Source organism: Lonchura striata, chromosome 5, assembly GCF_046129695.1.
Source record: "Lonchura striata isolate bLonStr1 chromosome 5, bLonStr1.mat, whole genome shotgun sequence".
NCBI lineage: Eukaryota > Metazoa > Chordata > Aves > Passeriformes > Estrildidae > Lonchura > Lonchura striata.
Genome location: NC_134607.1, coordinates 48374310 through 48397472, shown reverse-complemented (window position 1 = coordinate 48397472; position 23163 = coordinate 48374310). Strand labels below are relative to the sequence as shown.

Below are 23163 nucleotides of genomic sequence, written 5' to 3'. Positions count from 1 at the left end.
TGTTACTCTACTTCTCTTCACTATTTCACTTTGAAAAGGTCTCTTAACACTTTCTTTAGGAAGACAAGGCAGCTCATCAAAGGTCATTGTAGCAATCAGAACCACACACTCAATTGTATTAATCTCTTCAGTAAAAAGAAAGAGTTCATTGCAGTTAGCTAAAAATCTAGGACAGAAGACTGCACTTATCATAAGATCTCTGGCTTGATGATGTTCCTTTTTAATAAATCTTGGACCACAAGGGAAATAAGGCTGAAACAGTGCTAACATTTTACTTGTCTTACTCAAAAAAGGACAAATAGGATAAAGGTGGTATCTATCAGTCATTTGTATTTTATCAAACACAGATGAAACAAAAGAAGAATTAATAAAAATTGTAATAATGTTGATTTAAAGGATATAAAGTATTATGAATGTGTCGTCACATTGTTTTATGGAAAAAAAAGGTCTTTTCAACTAAAAACAGATTCCCTCTTTGGTAAGAGTGGAAATTTGCTTGATGAAGGAAGCAGGCACATTTTTTATTTTTTTCTATTCAAGGTCTACTGCTGTTTTTATACGTGGGGAAGATATTCTGTTGACAAAGGAGGCAGGTGATATAAAAACTGTCATAACAGTAAATATCAATGCAACAGGTTGGTCAGAAAGAAAGTGCTTAATCAATTACCTGTAACCAGTTACAAACAGGACATTTTCATACAGCCTAAAGCAAATTTTCTACAATCTAAGACAAAGAACTCCAGACTTTTTCTAAGTATCTTCTGAATCAGACAAGGTATCTTACAAAGCAATACCTCCTACTGAGGATTCAGGGTCATAAGCTACAGACCATGAACTGCTAGTGTAATGCTGTGCAAAACAGTCAACAGTAGACATGATTAGAAGAGGCTGCTGACTTGGTCTACCTGCCAAAGAAATAAAGTATACTGCACACAGCTCTTGTATATACACATTTTTTCAGATGCTGAAAATTACAAAGAAGGTAAAAAGCCATAACTCTTACTGGAAAAATGAAAACCTGATTTTGAAAAACATAAAAGATTAATTTCTGCAGCTTTCTGAAAAGAAGATTGGACATGACTTGATTACAGTGAATAAGTACTGTAGAGAAGAGCAAGCATCATGTATTAAATTCCTTGAATCTACTTAAGAAGGGTATAACAAGAATCAGCAACAGAGCAGAATCCAGTAACATCCAAGTAACAAATAAAGTACACATTTTAAAGAGAGACAGAGTATTGCCGAAGCTATAAAAAGGATGTGTTATTTTCTTCATCTACTTCTTAAAATCAGAAACATACTTCTTAAAATCAGGAACACTTTGGTCTTAAAGGCCCTCTAAAAATTTTCCAGTGGAGGTGCAAAGCTGCCTATAACAAATATTGCTGAGGGCTGAGAATCAGACAGTTTTTAGCTTGTTCCTTGTTCCAAAACCAAGCAAGGTCTAACTTTCAAGCTTGTAAGGGGGTTTCCTTGTGCCACCTTCCTCCCAACTTGGAACTGGGAGAACACTATTAGCTCCAGGATGCTGCCTGTTTCCTAGACTGAGTTCAACTACAAGAGATTCTTTGAAATGCTCCTGAAGACTTAGGAGTCCTCCAGATTTAGGGCAAATAATACCACCTAATTTAGAGAAATGTCTAAATGAATTGATAGGAATTACCACTATTTCTAAGGAAAACAAAGGTTTTTGAAATGAATTTTTTCAGAAAGAAAATTTTAATGCTATCTAATATAAATGACCCACGTCATAGAAGATTTGTCTTCTCTAAAAAAATCACAGAAAATAATGTTTGTTGTGATAATTAATGTGCAAATCTGAGTGAGTAAGACCACTTTCAGCATAATTGTAGGACTGAGTTATCTCTGTCTGACATGCATTTAGCCTAGAAATAAGAGCTGGTATACTTCCTAAATTCATGTACTCTACCTCTTGAAACATTAGCATAAATTAAATAAAAGTCTAATACCTCTGAACTGACCATACAGCCTTATGCTCCGGATTCTAACTGTGATTAAAGCATTTTGTGCTAATTCCTGCCACAGGTACAATGCAAAGTGCTTCAAATACCAGTTTAAGCTCATTGTTGAACTAAAACAAAACATAAAAGGCTCTGAAAATAGGTTAAATGGTTACTATGGTAATCTCTGACATGATTTAAATCAGTGTTTAAAAGGTGATAGAGGAAAAAAATAAAGAAAATGGCTTATCTCTTTCTTTTTGGACCACTATTCCTAAACCTCTCTTCATTTCAAAAATACATCTTTCTCTGATGTTTCTGGAAAATAAAATAGCTCTACATGGAGTGGGCACAACAAAACAAAGAGATTGGAGTAGCATACAACTCTTCCTCAACCTTCCAGTGAAAATAATGTTATCATCTTTGTGAGACCTGCTCTTCCTTCATGACTGTAAAAATGCTGCTCTCTGTTCTGAAGGTCCTTCTACTGACACTATATTTTGATACAGCTGTTTTACAGCTTCTCTTACCTCCTGATCTCAGTTTATAACAGCAATCAGATAATGATTTTTGTCACTGTTGGTTTGGAAATGTAGAGGAGAAAGGGTAATAATGTATTAGCCTGGACTACCACGAAGCTTCTGCCCAGAATCCCAGTGAGGGCATTTCTGCCTCTGGATTATGCATTCACTGATGTTGGTAGTCAGAAAAATAAGTAAACATATAAAAGTCCAGTTGGAGAACAATGCTGAACAATTCTAGATATAGCATGTTCTGCGACCCTTTCACTCACCAGCTGGTCCTACAGATCCATTTGCAATCTCTCCATTTTCTCTCTACAGAACTTTATACTTGGGAGTACTCCATAATAAAGTCTTTATTTCCTGGAATTCCTTCTGCAGTTTCCATCCAAAATATCTCTTCATACTCTAGCTTCAGATGGGTTTGATCCCTTTCAGTAGCTTTCTCAAAACTATAAAAACTCTATTAAGAATACTGCTTGCCATTGAATGTGGCTGTGTCATTGAACTTTAAAATACCTTCTGCTTGAACAATAAAATCCCACGCAGTAATATTAATATGTGGAGGCTGGGAATTTCCCACTATTCCTTCCTTTGGCCTTGTAATTTTCTACAAGGTTCTTAGCAATATACTTTGTCTGAAACAAGTATTACTATTATTTTGTGTATTACGGGTCATTAGATGCTTAGCACCAAATGTAGAATCTACTATTTCAGCACAGTTTGACCTCAAGGTGCCCTTCTGCACATGGAAGGAAAATTGTAATAAGAATTTTTTTGGCAAATAAGCAATACATGTTTTTCTGATCTCAGAATGAATACTGTCCAGGAACAGAAAGGCCCTAGAAGAACCTGAATTTAACACTATCACCAAGCTTCTTCTTCTTTTATACTGCCTTCTGTATTTGAATTTAATATCTGTAAAGCCAGACAGTTTGAGATGAATTGAGACAAGCTTCCTATTGAGTTCAAGTAAGCCAATTACATTATTTTTATTATAACATAAGAAAGGGACCTCCTAAGGCATCTCTTCCAGAGAGGGAGTTAGGAAAGAGAATACTCAACAAAGGTATATAGTAGGATTGTCAGCACTTTGAGTATAAAAGGTGAGGAAAAAAAATGCATAATTCTAATGAACTGAAATCAGTACCCTTATAGCTCTACTTGAATCATATTGTTTTACCTTTAAAATCATTTTAGCATCTTCAATTTCAAGATGAAAAACAACTGATTAAGTGCTGAAGAATTTTAAAGCAGGCTTACTTATTCTCAAACTTCTGAACCTCTGTTTTGTTCCCTGTCTCAGCAGGAAATTCAGTTCCTTGGCGGGACAGATACTGCACTTACAGCACTGAACAGGCATTCAACAATTTGTTTACTGCATAAACTCTTCACAAAACCTGAAAATTAAAACCTCCTTAGATTTAACATTTTAATGTTTTAATTGGGAGTAAGAAGAAGTGAACTTGAGAAGATGTAAACACCATGAAGAAAACATGGTGTTCCAATATAACATGCAACTAAATAAAGGAAATCTCACATTTTAAAATCTGTCTGACACTCTGACAGCATCTCCATAGGGATAATGATACTTTCTTTCACAAAGCACTGTGCTATCTGAAAAGCTGTAAAAGAACTAAGTGTTATTACTAGTGATGGGAAAGGCCTATTAGATTATCTGTCCAATGCTCATGTAACTATAACAGAAAATAACAGTGATTTGCTGCTGTAATTTGACAGTGATTTTTAAAAAAATGTCCTTCCCTCTTAGATCTCGGCAAGTTTCAGTTCCAGAGAGTCAATGAGCTGGGTGGCTCACTAACTTTGTGACGGTCTCTAACTTCTATGAAGTACACCAAGGTATTAAATACATGTGTTTCAGGCCCAGTTTTCCACCTCCTTCCTTCACCTTTTACTTTTGGATAAGGCAAGAAAGAACAATCCTCATGAACAGCATGGTCAATGTTCACAGAAATGCTCTTTCACTCTCCATCTGCAGAACGCTTCCTTCTCACCCATTTCCAAGGCAGCACCGTGCATCTCTCCTGCTGGGGGTTGTGCATCATGTAGGAGTGTGGTGCTTTCCAGCAGACCTCCCACTCAGAAGCCTTGTATAACATATACCCATCATCACCCCTTGTGGTATGAGCACGATCCATCATGTAACCTAACCATGGTGGATGCCTGATCAGATAATGCAGAGTCTCATGTGATGGCAGTTGTGAAATACCTGCAGAACTCTTGGTGGTGGATACTGTTAGGTCAACAAAGATCCTTCCCCTTCTGAAACAACACTGTTTCTCCACTGCTTTCAAGGGAAAGAATTGTTTCTGCTCTTCTGTATATTCCCTAAAATTTCTTGGCATGTTTGCTACAAACAGTTTTCAATTTAAGTGCCAATATAACAAAATGTCTGGAGGGAAATCAGCTGAAGTATTCAGAAGATGACTCTCAGTATGATTCACACTGCTGTGAGCAAAGAAGAGGTCTGTCTGGCCTTCTGTACTGGAGTGATAACAGATATTGGATGCAGTGTGTACTCAGATAAAGTTAATAGCAATGACATCTGGTAGATGACAGAGAGGAGCAAACTATTGTGATCTGCTTTTTAACACTCTGTGCCCAAACCATTATATGTCAGACTTGGTAAAAGTGAATAACCTTTCAGTATCTACCACTCCTCCCTCCCACACTCAGTCAAATGAGACTGAAGGACTACTAGACACAGGGACATCAGTTCTAAAAGCAGGAAAAAAGATTCAAGGTATGCAGCTCATTAGTAATAGCCTCCTCAATATTTAGCAGTCATTGCACATTCCCAAAGCCCTCTCATAGTCATAACAAATGCTCATATAAAGGCTTGTACCTTCAAAGTACTTCACCAACATAAATATATTAATAAGACCTTTCCCAGAAGAGAATGCAGTGTCAGAGAGATGCCATTCAAGTGACTAGGCTGTGAGAGATAGAGGTTACATTACTTCATTAAACCTTCACCCTCTGTCTTCAGTTTTAAGCCTATGTAAAAAAAAAAGGACAGAATGTACAGTGGAGCTTTATGAACAAAAAGAAGAGTAACTGCTTGTAAAATTGTTTTGCCCCCTATGATTGAAGTGGTAATTAAGTTGTAATTCTGTGATGTGCATCAACTGAATCTGACATAAACTAAAACTGAGATTTTTATATTCATTTTGATGCCACCTAGATAGTTCTTTTAAAGTGATTAGTGACAACTGCCACTGATTCACTTTGGTATACATCTTGTCTAGAGGTCATAATTAAACCATTAAGGACACTATGGAAACTTATACTTAATTTCAAACTTATACTGAATTTCATATTTAGAATTTTAGTTAGCACTAGGATGCTGAGAACTGACAAACTTGCCCAAGCGTTGTAAGGGTAAGAAATAAAATAAAGCCTGTCATTCTTCAAATATTGCAAATCTCATGCAGATGTGCTTTTCAAGGACAAATTAATTACACAATTAAAATATGTGTAATAGCAAAACATATTTTGTTAGCAATAGAATTACATTTGTTATAAATTTTTGGATTAAATCCAGTTGCTCAGGTTTTAATTTGTTGTTTTAGTAAGCCAGACCACCATATCATGTTCATGATCACTACCAAGAGACAAACATGTGTCTACTGCTACACATCTGATAGGGGTAAATCATGTTAGCCTTCATATACACAGTGTTGTCTTTGCTAATTCTGAAACCAGGGTACTTCTTGGTTGCAGCTGTATCTGCTGTGAATTCTTCAACATCTGCTGGGTCAGATGACAACCCCTTTATGCAGATATGATCTCTCCCATCCCTACTTATTACCACTTCAAATACACTAGAATTTGCTTGGAATGTTTTCTGTGGAGCAGGGACTGGAATATCAAAGATGGTAAGGTACTTGAATCAAATATGGAATATGCATTTCATGTGAAACACAACTCTCAAACTTCTGACAGATGCACCTCTCCTGCTTCTTGGTAGAGATTTCTCTTCCAAATTGGGCTAAGCAATTATTTGAATCTGGCTCAACATATATATGACAGAAGTAGAGGTTCCATAATAGAGCAGAATTAAGTTTGGATTAAATACACTTGTCTAATAAGTAAGTAGTTTTTCTAGGATCACTTTTTATTTGTACAGTGAGCTTATGAGCTGTCACGAACCAGCTACACATAATATATAGAAAATTAAGTTTACAATGTCTCCATATACCTCAAGTTGTGATATTTTTCCATATTGACTGGATACCTTGCATGCTTGAGCACCGAGATGCAAAAATAAAACACACAAGACTTCCTATAGTATGAAAAAATATTTAAGGAGTTGGTGTAAGCATAGTTTTCAAATCATCATATTGCCTAGGTCCTTATAAATAAAATAGCTATGCTTTGGTGGCAACTTCAAAAAGGTTCCATCAAAAAAGTATAAAAATAACAGTGTTTTTTCTGCATAAACAGTTCCTGAAATTTGAAGAAAGGTGAGGGCAATCTAGATTTCATCTCTACAGCAAACAATTCAAAGCTCTTGCAATACTCTTCTAATATCCAAATACTTCGAGAATTATTTATTTTAATTATCTCCTTCTGTTTTAATAAATAGTATTTTCCAACTCAGAATGCATTTCTGGAAGTAGTTCACACACTCAATATCTGTTTCAAGCTAGGTTTTAATCATATTGTATTAGCAAGGTATGAATTTTATGAAAGCAACCAAGTGACTGCATCAGATCTTACTGTGGATGTTAGCTAGAATACTTAAGAAGCAACTTTCTATGTAATAAGGCAGATGAAACCCCACACTAATCTGTAGCATGTTATCTGTAAGCTGCGTATAGGGATATCTTTGTTTATATTCTAAAAGCCTAAAGTTATACTACAAAGGCAAAGTGACAATTCCTTTTTTCATAGTTTGGCTTATTTCATGTGCTTTGAAACAGAAAAGCATGAAACATTTTGAAATCACACAAAGTAGTGTAATAAAAGTAAGTAATACAAATGAAATTTGTTACTTAATAAAATTTGGAAGGATTACGCTCCAATTTTACATTTCCAGCTTTCTAGTATGCTGGACACTTCAAGAACAGGGCCCTAGAACTAAAAACTTCCTTTATCTCTTTTTTTCATTTTCATATTTAACTCCAAGAGCACAAGAAAAATGCCCCATATGGCAGGGCACTGATGTCCCTGCAAATATTACCACTATGAAACAATGACATGCAGAACAGTCTCAATGAAGCAGTGGCTTTCAAATCAATAAGCAGTTGAAAAAAGCCAATACAGTCTTTAAAACACTCAAAAAGGAAGACTGAAATCTACAATTTCTGAAAACTGAGAAGGCTTCATGGCTCTGCATTTGATGCTGTTTTCACCACTTTTAATCTAAATCAATACTCAGGTTTACATCACTTGTGAGAAGGAAAGATTTCATTCAGAGATTGTCCCTTTAATTATAGAAACTAAGATTTGAATCCAAAGCACTTTATTAGCTGAATTACATGATGAGAAACTCAGACTCATGATTACTTCTTCTCTCACTAGAAAATTAAAGCATGCTATGCACTCTGAGTGGGCAAGTACTGTCTGTCAAATAAAAGAAGAAATAATGTAAAAATGAGGACAAAATAGTCTTACAATAAGCAAAAAGTTGGATGTATCAGTATGAACAAGCTCACAGGATGCACAATCTGATGATGAAATATTTCCACCAAGTGTCTTGTGTATATGTAACACTATACCTAATAAATAATTGATCCAAGTGATGTTGACAATGAGAGGAAAATAAAAAAGGTGATAAATATTTGAGTAAGGTGCCATTCCAAGGTTTTTGTAAAATTCATAATTCTAATCAAAGGATATTATTGGATAGCAGTTCAATAAAACTGTAAGGTATTTCAGTGAAACCCTACCATTATCATCATGCACAATAAAATGTCCTGCGATGCAAACCCCTGAGAGCCATCAAGAAACCGAAACACGCACCACTTATAATCAAATGCAAATTCTATATCCCCAAAATGCACCAATTCAAGAACATGTCAAATTCATGAAAACATTTTTAATATGTTGCATAAAGTATCAAAAAGATTGATTGAATTAACAGAGGTGAATGTCGCATTCAGTGAGTATTGGAAAAGATGTTTATCAAAAATTTATCAGGCAAAGTAAATCTAAGAAATGCTGGTAACAGATGGGAGCTGGCTCGGCAAAAACAAATATTGCTAGTTTGTCTGTTTTTCTAGGTGAGGTTAAAAATGTTCTGGGAGGAAAAAAAGCTTGATTTTTCTTACCTCTTCTTTCTCTGCACTTTGCAAGTCCCTCCATTCCTCGGTGACATGACCGAAGTCCACTGTGTTCATTGCAACTTTATATTCTCCAATGATATCATGTTTGGAGAAACGATCAAAGTCATAAACTGCCATCACTAAAGTTTTTCCACCCAGCTCAGAGTATGGCACCTGCAAAGACAAGGAAATGACAAACTCTGCATCTGAGACAATAAAGATTGGTCCACTACAATGCAAATCTATTTCTTTGGTTTATCAGCTGTCATCTCAGGTAAATTGAACTGCAGAGAAAATTATGAGGTGCATTTGTTTCAGAGTCACCAGATGCAGTATTTCTTGAGACAAGGCTCCGGCACTCAATAGAACAATGTGGCAGCTCACTCATCACTCCCAGGTTTTTCTCATTCTACTTCAAATCATTTTGTGGGTGATGAAACCGAAACAAGAAGCCAAATTACTTGCACTGAAGACACATGAACTTTTCACACAATGGTGTTTTCTCTTCAATAAATCACCTGTCATCACTCAGAGATGACTAGCTCCCAGACTCATGAAAAAACCAGAGCTGGCTTACTATATATGAAACAAAGTAATTAGACACTGGATATGTCTCTTACAGTACCAATACCTATTACTTACCAAGGCATATTTTTCAATACTACACCTCTCACATGTTATAGACACTAAGGTGCTTTTTAAGTCACAGTGTGTAACTAGAAATTGTGGTGGCAGAAGGCCAAGTTCTGACTAATTCTCCAGTTGTTCTCACGTGGTTCAGATAGATGCTGTGGTTTGGATGTTTACGAGTCACATTTTTAATATTAGGACGGAGACATGCAGTTCAGGTAAGCTGCACCAGAGTGGCTGTCTGAAAAGGTCTGATTTAGGAATTGTTTGGATTTGTATGAACACTCAGTCATTCTGAATATATCCTGTGAGTATAAATCGTTTCAATGGGATTCAGTAAATACTTCTTTATTAATTAGAAAATGAAAGCATGACATTACCGTTGGCCTTGTTAACCTCTATGTTCTTGTCTGCTTAAACCCTAGGACTGTTGTCTCTTGTTACTGTTCAGATTCCACTTGCTTACTAAAATACTTACTAATAAGTAGTAATTTTCTCTTTACGTAACATTTTATATAACATTTAAAATAAGTTTATCAAGTTGAGAGCCAGATCTAGCTTCTATTATCAAGTTGAATACTTTCAGTAGTACATGGTTGTGTACCTTAGTAAATACTACAGTGAAATCTATTTTTCATTCTCTTAATTATCTGTAGCTTCTAAAAAGGGAAAAGGTATGTGAAAGGAAAAATGTTAGTTTTATTTTTACACAGCTTGGAAAACAGGAGAAGAAAAATGTTCTAAAGTTTATTTCTCTGTTAGTTTACAATACCACTTAATGATTCTTGGTCACTTGGAATTCAAAGAATACATTCATCATTATTTACTTTTCTGTTCTTGTCCTCAGTAAAGCTCATTTTAGCTACCTCCCTTTCTAAATGTTTCCTTAATTTATTACTTCTAATATAGCTTCAGTCTCCAGCTTTGCTCTGGACTATCAAGGATGGCCTCAGCTCTAATGAAAGGCTGCTCCCTCTCCCTGCTCCCTGCTCAGATATAATCGGTCTCTTGATTTAAAGCAAGTAAGAACTTGGTAAAAGGACATGCATACAGGAGTTTTTTTCTGGCACAGACATGTCATTCCTCTAGACATGAACCCTGTTCCCACTTTGGATCTGAGGAGGAACACCTCCTTCTACCAGGCTGGTGTAGTGCAGCTGGGATTTTTCGGTTCCTTTTGTCAATGCAGTGTGGGTATACAATTTAGACAGCTGCCATCTGACAAACACTTGCACCCTGGCACAGCACCATGGATGTCTGGGCAAAAGAAATGAAAAAGGGAGGGACTAAGGTTCAGGGCTCAAGATGCAATACAGCAGAAACACAAGTCAACTCATTTGCATTAGTTGCACTTTGGGAGGAAGGCAAGCAGCTGTGCCCTGCGAGAAGGCAACAGAACGGGCCTGGGCTGCCTGGTGGGCAGCACTGCCAGAGAGATGGGAAGGATGCCAACAGAAGCTGTGCACCACCTGAAGTGGGTCACAGGAGCAAAGCTCTGCACAAGTAAATGAGACACTGTCAACAGTTCCCACGGAAGTTGTTATTATAGTTGCAGCTCCAGTTAAATGGTCACTGGAGTCCTCAGAACAATGACAGTACCTGACATGCTCTGCTGGTTTTATCTCAAGTACAGACCACAGATCACAGGGGATGATCAGTACCATATTGAGATGCACCTAAGCACTCTGTCAGGTCTGGCATGGAAAACAAACTATTTTCTGGAGCATAAAATTTAAATATTGCAGATGTGACTTATAACAAGTGGACATTATAGCCCAGAAGTGGCTGATCTGATTTATAACTTTTGTCTTCATCTTAGATGACAGCATTATTTGTTCTTTGCTTTTGTGAGCTGAATGGGAATATGTAATTTGAAAACTCTATTTTCTTTTAAATACTCTCTAAGGAAAGCTCAAGAAAGAAATAACTCCCCACAAAAGATTACTTTTATGAACATCTTCAAGGAAAAATAAGCATATATATGCAGTAGTAGTTGTGGCCCACAGGGATATCTTTCTCATTGAATGATTTCATAGCCTGAGTCTTTCACTGTTCCTGTGTTCAATCTGTAGCTGTCATTATAAGATTGGGCACAAAGAGAAAGGCCTGAAGTAACAGCAGAGGAATGTATATAAGGAGAAGCCCTGTGAAACATGCTGTACATTATTCCTTTATTCTACTTAACTGGGGTTTAAATTCGGCCATAGTTTTAGAAAAACACTATTAATAGATACTACTGGAATGATGTAAATACTGCAGTATAAGGCTTACCTATATTTATTTAATTCCTATTTTATTAAACCTGAGAAAGGATTTCTTTTCATACATAAAGTACCATGGCAAAGAATTGCTATGACAAAATCTGGCAAGATTTATCTGCCATATTGTTCTTCACCAATTTACTACCCTTGAGTTTTAATATATATTCCAGGAAATGTTATCTTGAATTTCATAAATCAGATATTTAAAGAAAATGCTAGTCTAGTGAAATTTACATCAGATTTGTCAAAGTGCCACTGTTTTCTGAATTTCTTGTATGTTTTATCCAGCCATAAAATATGGATCAGATTGTCATCTATGAGGATAATCTAAGTGCCTAAAACCAAACTGTGCCTTTTAAACCTATCTGACCCTGTATTATATAGCAAGATTGAGTATCATGGCTTACTACAACATGAAAAATCATTTTGCTGCAATTATCAACTAACTAAGACATCTAAATTCATAGCCAAGCATGAGATACAAAGTAGTTAAATTAAGAAATATCAATAATTATAAAAAACTACCTTGAATGTGAATTGTTCATTGAAAACAGGGTTAAGGGTCTTTCTGTGGACTTTTGTCTCATATTTCTTCTTCTTATCAGGCAGCAGGAAGACTTTCACATAGGGATCCGATGTACCACCCATATCTAATGCAGGCAGCTCAGCTGCTTGAATAATCCCAACCAGAAGCTGAAAAGAGAGGAAAAAACAGCAGAATTAAATTTCAAATAGATATCTATAAAAATACCGTAACAGAGGAATGCATATGCAGACTCTATTTCTGGTCTAGGAGAAACTATACTTCCCTTGCTTCTCCCTGCCACCCCCCGCTCCCCTTTAAGGAAGGCAAATGAAGCAACACTATTGACTTTAGAAAACCAATTATGGCAGATGCAGACTGTACAAAGGCTGTTTTAAAGCAGAAAAGAGGTTTTCAAAGGGCAGCTGATTACAGCTAAATACAGACTTCATCCTTGTAAAGACTGCAATCAAATAACTTTCAATTGCTCTCTCCTCTTGTGCATTATTTTTCTATGCTGAGCACCATGAATAGAAATCACATTATTAAACAATCAAGAATGTCTAATTTTAACTACAAAATTTGTATTCTAAACCCCCAACACGTAACCTTCCCCCAACCAAACACAAAAGGTGATTAAAATCAAATGCAAATTCACAGCAGAGCTTTACTGAAAACAAATGAATCTTGCAGTCTTCCTTACATTTATGTTCTCTTGCTAAGTACATGAATGGAACCAGGCAGTAAACTAAGGGCAGAATTTTCAAAAAATATCTCATGAAAATGAACTTTTGGTAAGTAAATGCCAATAACAATTTGTAATCTCACTGCAAGACAAAAAATTGTATTTTTAAATCTCTTATACACTTCAAATATAAGACTGAAGCACAGATGGAACTTGTAAATGTCTTGACTGTTTTTTTGTGTTATAAATGAAGTCTTATGCTATGGTATGTCATGTTATGTCATGTAATCTAGAGACCCCTGACTGCATGAGGCCTCATCAGCATAATGCAGCTGAGAAAAAGAAAATACTTTTAGTCTTGTTTCATAGATACAAAACTAAAGGAAACATTGAAGTGTTTCTTCAAGGTTATTCTGAAGAGATTAGGAATTGGGAATGAACTCTGAGAAAATTTTCTTCTAAATCAGTGCTTCAATCACAATAAATTTACTTCTCTCATGGGTGAATTGTTTAAAATTGGAAACAGGAACTCTATCAACTGGAATATAGAACAATGTAGTTAATCTGTGAAAGAAACTTCTGGCTTCTAAGTGACTCCTCAAAGTTGGACAGTTTTAAATTCACAGTATGGATGGCCTGCATGCTTTCCCACTGATAGGACTCTTAAGTTCGATGAAACATTTTCCTTTTGCTGTATAAAATGCTTCTTTTGTGTCTCATTTTTATTCTAGATGCAAAACAGTTCACAAATACATGAATAGGTTCAGAATCTACACCAAGTTTTTCACATCAAAGAGTGAAAAACAAGTCTATGAGTTTTAGTTAACAGAGTGGAAAAGCGATTAAATTCCCCTTTACCATTCTCTCTCTAAAACTGAGGCACATTGCTCTGGAGAGTTCATTGGTCATCTTGTATTCTTAACCCTATACAATATATTAATAAAATTTTGGGACTGTAGTTCCATGCTATTGCATTATATTAAAATAACTGAATCCCCCCTCCTACTCTTTTGCATCATCTATCCTTTGACAAATTTTAGGTTGCTACATAGTTTAGAGCAGCAAAACAAAACAGAAATCCACAAGTCAGATAATTTATTATCTTAATTAAAGACAATACAGACTTACAGATTTGTGGCTCTTCCATCCTATTTTCCTTTGTAAAATATGGCTCATAAAATTAACATACCCTTTAATAAAATTCACACAGAAAATTTGTTTTCATAGTCTAAGAAAAATGAAATCCATTTTTCAGAACACATTTGCAGCTTTTCCTTTCCCCCTCATTAAATCTTCTGCTTCTGAAGGGTCTACACTTCATACTGATTTCAAGGAGGATCAGTGTGACTTATCACAAAGTCAGGCAATTTACTCTGGGAGTTGAGGAAAAGCTCCTTTAGCAACAATTTCTTGAAAGATTTCAGAACTCTTTTTAGCTCTTACATTGCAAAATAAAGACTGGTAGCCAGAAGATTGTTGAAAATACAGGCAAATATCATTTATTATGCAGGTCATAGCTGTGTATAAATACCTTCCTGCTAATAAAGAAAATTATCTTATTTTCTCTTATTGTCTTAGCCTTGCAACAAGTAAGAGTACCATGCTCTATGAATAGCATCAAATAAAGAATATTATCACAAGGACTTATGGAAGGCAGTTCAGGTGATGAATAGGAATTAATGGGGATTTACCTTCAGTAGTCACTGCTTTCCCTAAACAGAAAATAATTATGTGATTTTGATGGAAATTGTCAAAAAATTAAATGCAGGATATGTGTTCTCAAGTTTACTGAAATATACACAGTAGAAGTGAAGAACTCAGATGAATTGGTGTGCTTGAAAAATTAAGCATAGTGAATTTTAATGTGAGGCTGTGAATTGGTTTAATAGACAAAACTGATTCCTGGCAAAGAGGCCAGGGAGGGGAATAAAATACAAGCTAGTTCAGCTTGTGACCAGACTTGTTAAGTGGTCAATTCTAGGTCTACATATTCTGAAAACTTGGTAAGTATGCCAAAGTTTAGTCCTACCAGCTTCAGAGCAGAGTATTGAAGGAGTATCAGTCCTTAAATTCTTGTCCAACCTTCCTGGTTTTTTGGGGTACAGACCTTTTTATTTGAACTTTTATTTCAAACTAGAATTTTGGGAAGTGTACTTTCATGGAGAGCAACAGAACCCAATGCAGCTAGCTATTACAGCAAAGCACACACTTGATGAAGTGAGAGAAAGCAATCTTACCAACCTTCTAGAAGACCTAGTGAATCAACTTACCTTTAGGTCCCTCTATTTTTCATCCCATTTGTGTTTGCTTACGTTTTAAATAGTTAAAAGCTGAAGCTATATTATAGTGACTGCACACAAACTCCATAATTTATGTTGATTGACATTGGTTGGTGATGCTTTAAGTTATTAATAATCATTAGATAAAACTGGATATTCAGTTTTTGGTTAAAGGTGTAATATAAAGTGTAAGTGCATTCAATACCAATTTAGTAGTACCTATGTAATGAATTTTCTGTCTTATTTTCTCTCTTTTCTCCATGAAAGTAGTAAGAATTTTGGAAATATCTACTTTAACTAAATGCATTACTTCATTCTCCACTTGCACACACAGAAACAAAATATTATAGGTTGGTTGTTTCAAACCTGATTGTTCTGGAAGTCATAATCCAAAGAATACTGTATTTTCCCTAGCTTCTCAACTTCTTTGGCTTCTTCCTTCTCTTCCCCATCAGTCAGCCCAGTCTCAGCATCATCATCCTTAAGAGCCTAGAAAGAAGAAATGTAATATTCATAAATGAGGCAAACTGTCAAGTAGCAGTTTAAAATAGACACGATCCTCAAATCTATTTTAGAGCCATTAAAAGCAAGCAAAACAGCAGAAATTCAAATACGCAGTTTTCATAGATATATATATCTACTTTCTGAGTTGCTCATTAAGATGTTATAAATCAGCAAGCAAGCAATGGAAGTAGGAAGAAAGCTCCTTGGACTATAACAAGCAAGGATTGTCATAAAACCTGCAAGTAGAAACAAAATATCATCTTGACATGAAAAAATAGTCCTTCTGGGCTGAGACTGGCTCTTCAAGAGGCACAAGGAGGCAAACATGCTATTAAATAAGCCAAGTCACGCATTCATTCAACTTAAGAATCTTGGCAATGTCAAACCTGGTCATACATGCTGTGCATTGTTTGCATTTGGCAACACATTTCTGTATGACTACTGTGATAAAGAGCATGTGCTGTGGATGAGTTCTTTCTACAATCATATGCCAAACATTTTTCATGTTTTTAGAATGAATATGGAAGCAAAGTTTCCACCATGCCATTAGCAAATGCATGTTCCTCCTTTTCCCTCCCTCCCGAGACGAATTTCCTTTTTATTCATTCTTGCAATAAAGCTTGGCTGAACCAAATTGATTGCAAGTTGATTTTAGTTTGCTTAGAAAGAAACACAAAAATAAAGAAATGCAGTACTGCCTGCAAGCTTTGTCAACTGCACATAATCTATTTTTTAAAGGACACATCAGTTATCTGAGATTTTATACATAATTAAAATACTAAATGATGTAATTATTTCTCCTGTACCAGAAAGCAGAAGTATTTTCGCTGTGCAAAAGGTAATTAATACAATTATTAAACCACATGAACCATAATTAACCATGTAGATCTTACTCTAGCAGATTCTTTCCTGGGCAAGAAATGAAAAATAGACAAAAGTGATGAGGCAAATAGTGAAAAATTGTGGAAAATGCGAAAGTAAAGTTGAGAGTGTGAAAATAAAGAATCAATACTGAGCATTCATCCAGAATTCTTTCCATGTTACAGTAAACAGAGTACTTGTCTGTAAGAGCCCTATCTGAAGGTTCTTTCTATATGAAGCTTCTGTTTGCACAGACAGACAAAGTGCCAGAATAAGATGCATTCTTTGCTGCAATGTAATTTTTCTGCAATTGTGGTTTTTTGTGTTGTAGGAGACATACAGCATTTTGTAACAATAGATTGCTGCTGGAGCTCTCTGAAAAGGTAGCAAGGCTAGAGAGTAGCTATATACACAGCTGACAGCGGTTAGGGAAAGAAGAAACATGAAAGCATTAACATTCTCACTCAGCCTTGAATACAGCGAGGGCCACGCAGCAGTTGTGTGGGTTTGGAAAGAAGGAAGATTCATCTCTGAAGTAGAAAATGTTCTCCAGAAGCCAGATCTAAATAAAAAAAGGTCAGACGCAAAACTGCATGGTACTAAGCAATTATTTCTCTGCTTTTGAAATTAGCTAAAAATTCTGTTGGCATAGCTCAAATGAAAACAATCCAACAGCTTTGATTTTTGCAAGCTGAGGAGCTGGGTCTCGTAAAAATCTGAATGTTAGTGAATGATGGACTCTCTAGTAGAAACATAAATTACATTGTACCTGGATGAGATTGGGGGGAAAGGTCAGTGATAGACAGAATCACCTGTGAGACTGGAAGAATAGTATTTTTTAAACTAACCATTTCTATTTGGAAGGGCTGAACTGTCTGAAATGAAATTTGGTTTGAGACATGATATCACTGAGCTCTTAGTAAGTTCCCTGACTGTAGCACAACATTTTTGTTGGTACAACAACAACTGTGACACTTGAAAACCGATAGGCTCTCTGGCAGACTATACATGGGATTTTCAGGATATGGAGTGATATGATTATGTCAAACACTCTTGCTTTTGATAATAAAAAAAAGCTTAATGTTTTGTGGTCATAAAAAAAGATGTGACTCAATCTACCTGAAGCAACCAGTTTTATCTGAGCCTGGAAACAACAGGAAGTCAGAGTGGGATGTTAACTCCAAGATCCACTGCTCTGAATCATCCCAGTATGGTCCTAAAAGAGGACTCCATGATAAAAGTGTGATATACAGCTCCAGTATATTATTGTTTCTGGGACAAGTACTGGACTTTATGCTTTTCCATCTACTTTTGACCTAGATTTTCTTTGAGAGGAAATATTCTATGGCCATTCCCCAGGGAGAAAAGTGAGAAGGCAAAAAGAACATGATATGCTAAGTTCCAAGTCAGAGGAATTGTAGTCCATCAAGGCAATAGTTATATATCCATACTTTCTCTGGGAAAACTGCATTCTCTTCTGCAAAGCTGTTCAGTCCAGATGACAGAGCTGTTGGGTAGCTTAATGTGAAAAAATTCTTACTGTGATCACAGAAAATATAATGGGAAGTTAACATCTCTCGTGCAAGGGAGTTTTGAAGCGCAGGCAGGAAACACTGTAGGGTTAAGAAACTCGTCTCCACAGGTTATGAGAAGCCTACTGGAAAGGTGAAAGCTATTTCCATGAGAGATGGAAACATTGTACATTACTGACATCAGCTGAGGAGCTACATGATTCTTCTTGACCTTGATTCAGAAACACTAAACCACTAAAAAAAAACACTGAGAAAGAAATAGTGTTTGGATATGGACAAGTTTGTGGCACTGGGGGGAAGAAAAAAAAGACAAATTATTATTTCTACAGCAGCTTGTAAATAATAGATTTTACTGTTAAGAGAGGAATTTCCTTTCAAACTAGAGGCTAATGCTTCAGGAAGAATCTGAATCAAAAGAAGCACCGAAATTTCTCATGTTTGATTTAGCTGCTGAATTCCAAAGAGGAAGAAGAATTGGTTGGTTCATAGTACTTGAAACACCCCACAGGGATTTTGATTTTGTATTGAGATTCTCTGAAAGATCAGTATGTAATGCAATACTACTACAACCCTTAATTTATAGTATACTGCATCACACTGTATTGAATCTTACTGTTGCATTGCTACAATCAATTAAAATAAGCATCTATATTTTATTTGTTTTATTAAAAAATTAAACATTTTTAATTATAAGCAAGTTTTTTTCATCAAGCCTTTGCAACTGTAACCAGAAAGATTGGATTTGGATGCAGAGGAATGTAAGCCCTGCCTTCTCTAGAATTTTCTTTAACTTGATGACATTTAAAATGTTTTTTTTCTCTGAAATATGCAACATGGAAATGCAAAATTGCATTGTGATGGAGACTGAAATTAACTTTTCTAATTTGAGATGACCATGAATTGTACTCAGTTTATTTATTTCTGCATTATATATACAGAGACACACAACAGTAAAATATTACGTCCTCTCAAATGTGTATAAATATCTGAAAAATAGGCTTATATGTAAGCAGGTGTAGGAATGTACCAAGAAAGTGTTAATCCAGTACAAACATTTCAAGGTGATACATCTGTGTCTACTGAAATCAGAACTACTACTCTGCAGTGGTTCTTACAACAAAAAGAGCTAAATTACAGCAATTTGAGATCCACTGTTCAATCTGCTGGTTGCATCTTCACTTCCATAATGTTATTTTGAGTGGTTTTGCAGGCTTCTCTTTTCTCCTGAGTTGTTAATGTCTGATTTCCAATTCTTTTGAAACTCCACACCCTGTAGTGGGTTTTTATACTTCTTGGGTTTTTTCTCCCTCTCATTCCCCTAGCTGACAAAAGCCTCTCTCCAGTTACACTGCATCCTGACATTGCAAACACCCCTTGCTTTTAGCTCAGCTCCATCAAAAGCACCTTGTCACTAGGCTTGCCCCACTACTATCAACCATGAACCACAAAAGAAATTCTGGGGCTTTAAACAACTTTACTTTAATCCCTCCCCAAACTATGTGTAGAAAATGACAAGAGTCTGCAAGGGCTGTTGCTCTGCTGACTGCCTTCAGATTCCAGGTGTGCAGAAGCTTCAGGACAGCAAAGTGGTAGGAGACTCATGTAACAAAGCTGCTGGTGGAGCAAGTGTACTTGCTTGCCTGTGTACTGAGAGGCAGAGGCCACAATCATGACTGAGTCTTGTTAATGACTAGTTTATGTTGCAAACCATTTAAAATGCAAAGTGTCTTTCATTTTTGTATATAAAGAAATGCTTTCATTAACAGAATTTTTAGGGTTCCTTCTGCTTATGGGATGGCCTACAGTCTCACTTTTAAGGACACAGTTACCATTAAGCAAGAAGGAGGGAAGCAAAACAGAACACTGACTGAAGCCTGTAAGTTTGTTTGCTGCATGGTGCATGCTGCTGTACTGATTTCCATCTCCACCTGCCCCTCCATCATTTCTTTTGGAGTGGTGAAGGGAATATTGTTTTAATGTTTGAATGATGCCCAGTCCTCAGGCTTCTGCAATGCATGGTGAGCTGGAAAAAGAAAACAGTAAGATTTTGTAGCAAGAATGTTCTGTGCCATGTCCAACAATGAATTTATTGGAAAGGCAATTTTTCCTCCACAACTAGAAATGACTGTTTTTCCACTAATGGTGGTACACATCTCATAATTATTTTTCCCATTCAAGAACACCGTAATTCTGATCTGGCCAATTTTTAACCCAAGGGAAAACAAAAGCCTTTAAAAGTTCCCATCTGGTTCCCTATCACAAAGCAGACAAGCCTGCAATTGTAACATGCTCTCTATCACAGTCCCTCAGAAGGAAAGGCAATGTTTCATTCATTAAGCATCTGCTTTCTCTCCATGAATTAATTTAAAGAGCATGTTGCGCCTGGGTTTCCAGTGGCTAGACCAGGCTTTGGTCATTGTGAAATCTACTTTGCCATAACTGCTGTAAGAATGTTGGCCTCACATGCCAGCAGTGGGCCACACTGATGCACACAATGAGAAAAACCCTGCTGGGTTCAGCATGCAATGCCTGGACTTGCTTGATTACTCCCTTGCTTCTTATCCAGTTTTTAAATGGTCTTTGTTGGATTATTCAAAAGGTTTTCTTTCTCTAGGAGTTCTATGACATGAGGTCATCACATTCAGCTTAAGTGTTTCCTGAATTGTTTGGGTACTAAAATACCAACTTAATCTGGTGCAACCAGAAAGAAAAATACAGAAAATGCTGCAGGTATTCAGTGTAAAATATGAATACATTCATTTGAGTTGGAGCTGTTAAGCTCACAAATCAATCTGTTTTTGATATTTTATAAAACCTATAGCTAGTGTTTATAGGCTGAAAAAAGATGGAGCTTATCTCAGACCTGGGAGCCTATTTTGGAAGTTCATTCCATGGGTCAGGTTCTGCTTTGAAAGTGGAGCCCATGAGTGTGAACTAAAAGTAGCAGGCACTCCTGCAAGCATGCACGCTGCTGCGCTCTGCCCCACCTGCCATATGGCAGGCAGCACTCGCCTGCACTGAGCAGCAGGCTGTGAGTGGGAGGCAGCTTCAGGCTGCTTGGCCAGTGCATGCTGCTCCATCAATTGTTCTTCATCCTCCCCAAATGAATGGCAGTGGGCCAGATGGAAGCATGCTTTGGGACAGAGCTGGCTCCTTGACCTGGGAGGATCACTCAGTGTATTACATTTATTTGTGTCTGGAAAATCTGTCATACTATATAATTAGGACTATGTGTATTTGATACTGAAAATTAACCTAAATATACCCAGACATGATTTACTGAGTGCCACTTTGATTATGGACTTTGATTATTGGCACAGACCTGTTCTACTGGCTTAGTTCCATAAAAAGAGATTAAGTTAATCGTCTAAGCATCTTCTAAAAGGACTTTATGAAGTACCTGATAATCTCATATTTGAAGGCTGTCTGCTATTCATATTTACTATTTATCAATTTGTAAAGAGTAAATAACCTTTATTTTATTTTTTTAAAAACATACACCTCATTAATATGAACTGCTGTTCTTGTAGATTATGCATACCCACTAATTTCAGACATAGTGTAGGAGTCTAGCTCTCTGTACAGTCTGTGGATATAGGTAAATGTCTTGAGAGTCTGATTCAAGTAATTTAATTTAAGGATTAATTGCATACTTCCTAAATGCCACTCATTAGGAACTTGCAGAATCTGGTCTTGAATAAAGAACTCAAATTTGGTCTGTTAATCAAGAAAATGCAAAAAACATCCTTGAAAATTTAAGCTTCCACTGGTAAGACCTTCAATATAGAAAACACAACATGTAAAAGAATTAGTAGTATATGCATCTTCATGTCCCCCTAACAGTACAGTAGGTTACAATAGAAGTAACAAATTACTTTACAGAAAAACATAGCTTAACAAAGGAGGAAAACAAACTCAGGAAGCATGCAAAGCAGGGTCCTATCTTTTTTTGGGAGTGACTGAGAGGAAGAGACAGGAATGCAAATAAGTCCAGTCGTGTGTCTCACAGCTATTGCTTCCATATTTTCAGGCTTCTGAAGTCTAATATAAATCTAAATTTCAAAAGAGTTTTACAGAAAGCCTATTTGCAGAACACAAACACACATCTGTAACATTTTATCTTCATAAACATGTTATTCACATTTTTCAGGAAGTTTTATGCACACTGCACAGTTGTCTTTAAGGCAGGTGAAAAAGCAGGACAACTGGTCAATGATGAGACTGAATGAATGTACAAGCAGGACTCAGTCAATCCATTTTGACTGCCACAGTAAACTCACTGGGCTTGTTTTCTATGAAGACTCATCCCCAGTGTTTCTGACTAATCCTCTCCACTGTAGTGGCTCTGCAGCACATCATCTTTCTGAGTGTCTCAATGCATTTTTGGATAAGCCATGGCGAGCATTCACACCACCATGGGCAGAAGATGACAACAAATGGGAACTGGCATGCTAACATCGAGATAGGTAGCATTGTGGAATAAACACCTCACTGTTCTCTAGGTATTCAACTGGGAAAATAAACAAGCATGTAACCAAATATTGCAGAAGAAAAGACCACTGCCAGCAACAGAGCTCCTGTCCCTCAGAAAGATCCTCTTGGATTTTTTTCTGGTAATAAAGGCTTAAGTTGCTTCAAATGAAATCCAGGCTCTCTAGATGTCAGTGTGGATTATCCTGACTTCATTTGGACTATTGTCTTCATGCTGCCAGGTCAAAGCATTCTACTTTGGAATATTTCAGGGCACCTAACACTAAAAATCTTGTTCCTTCATTATTTTGTCTATATGAAAGTAAGGGTGTTGGATGATCAACAGCTAGAATCATAAGGTGAATCAGTCTAAGAAAACCACCGTGTGTTGAAGTTCGGCTAGGTGCAATTGCAGCTCTCACTGTCATGTCACTTTATAACACCTGCTATTCAGAGAGGAACATTAATCAGAATATTCTGATTAAGTTAGTACATAATCGCAATGTACAAGGAAGACCTACGTAAAGGAAAAACAAATGTACAGAGAAGTCAAGTGGCTGACTGAAGGACACAGTAGGTCAGAAGCAGAGCCAAGAATATACTACCCATATACTCCAGGCTCTAGTACATACATCCAATACCAAAT

General features: G+C 36.4%; 1 protein-coding gene across 4 annotated transcripts in view; it reads right to left on the bottom strand.

The window, feature by feature from the left end:
• The window catches only part of SYT1 (synaptotagmin 1), a 327942-nt gene that overhangs the window by 58288 nt on the left and 246491 nt on the right, over positions 1 to 23163 (bottom strand). For 3 of the 4 annotated variants that reach the window (XM_021528113.3, XM_021528115.3, XM_021528114.3), the window contains 3 exons: positions 15517 to 15639; positions 12189 to 12356; positions 8779 to 8946 (listed from right to left, as the gene is read on the bottom strand). In XM_021528113.3, the coding sequence (XP_021383788.1) occupies positions 8779 to 8946; positions 12189 to 12356; positions 15517 to 15639 (459 nt within the window). The remainder of the gene's footprint in view (positions 1 to 8778; positions 8947 to 12188; positions 12357 to 15516; positions 15640 to 23163) is intronic. The other variant, XM_021528116.3, reaches the window with a different exon arrangement.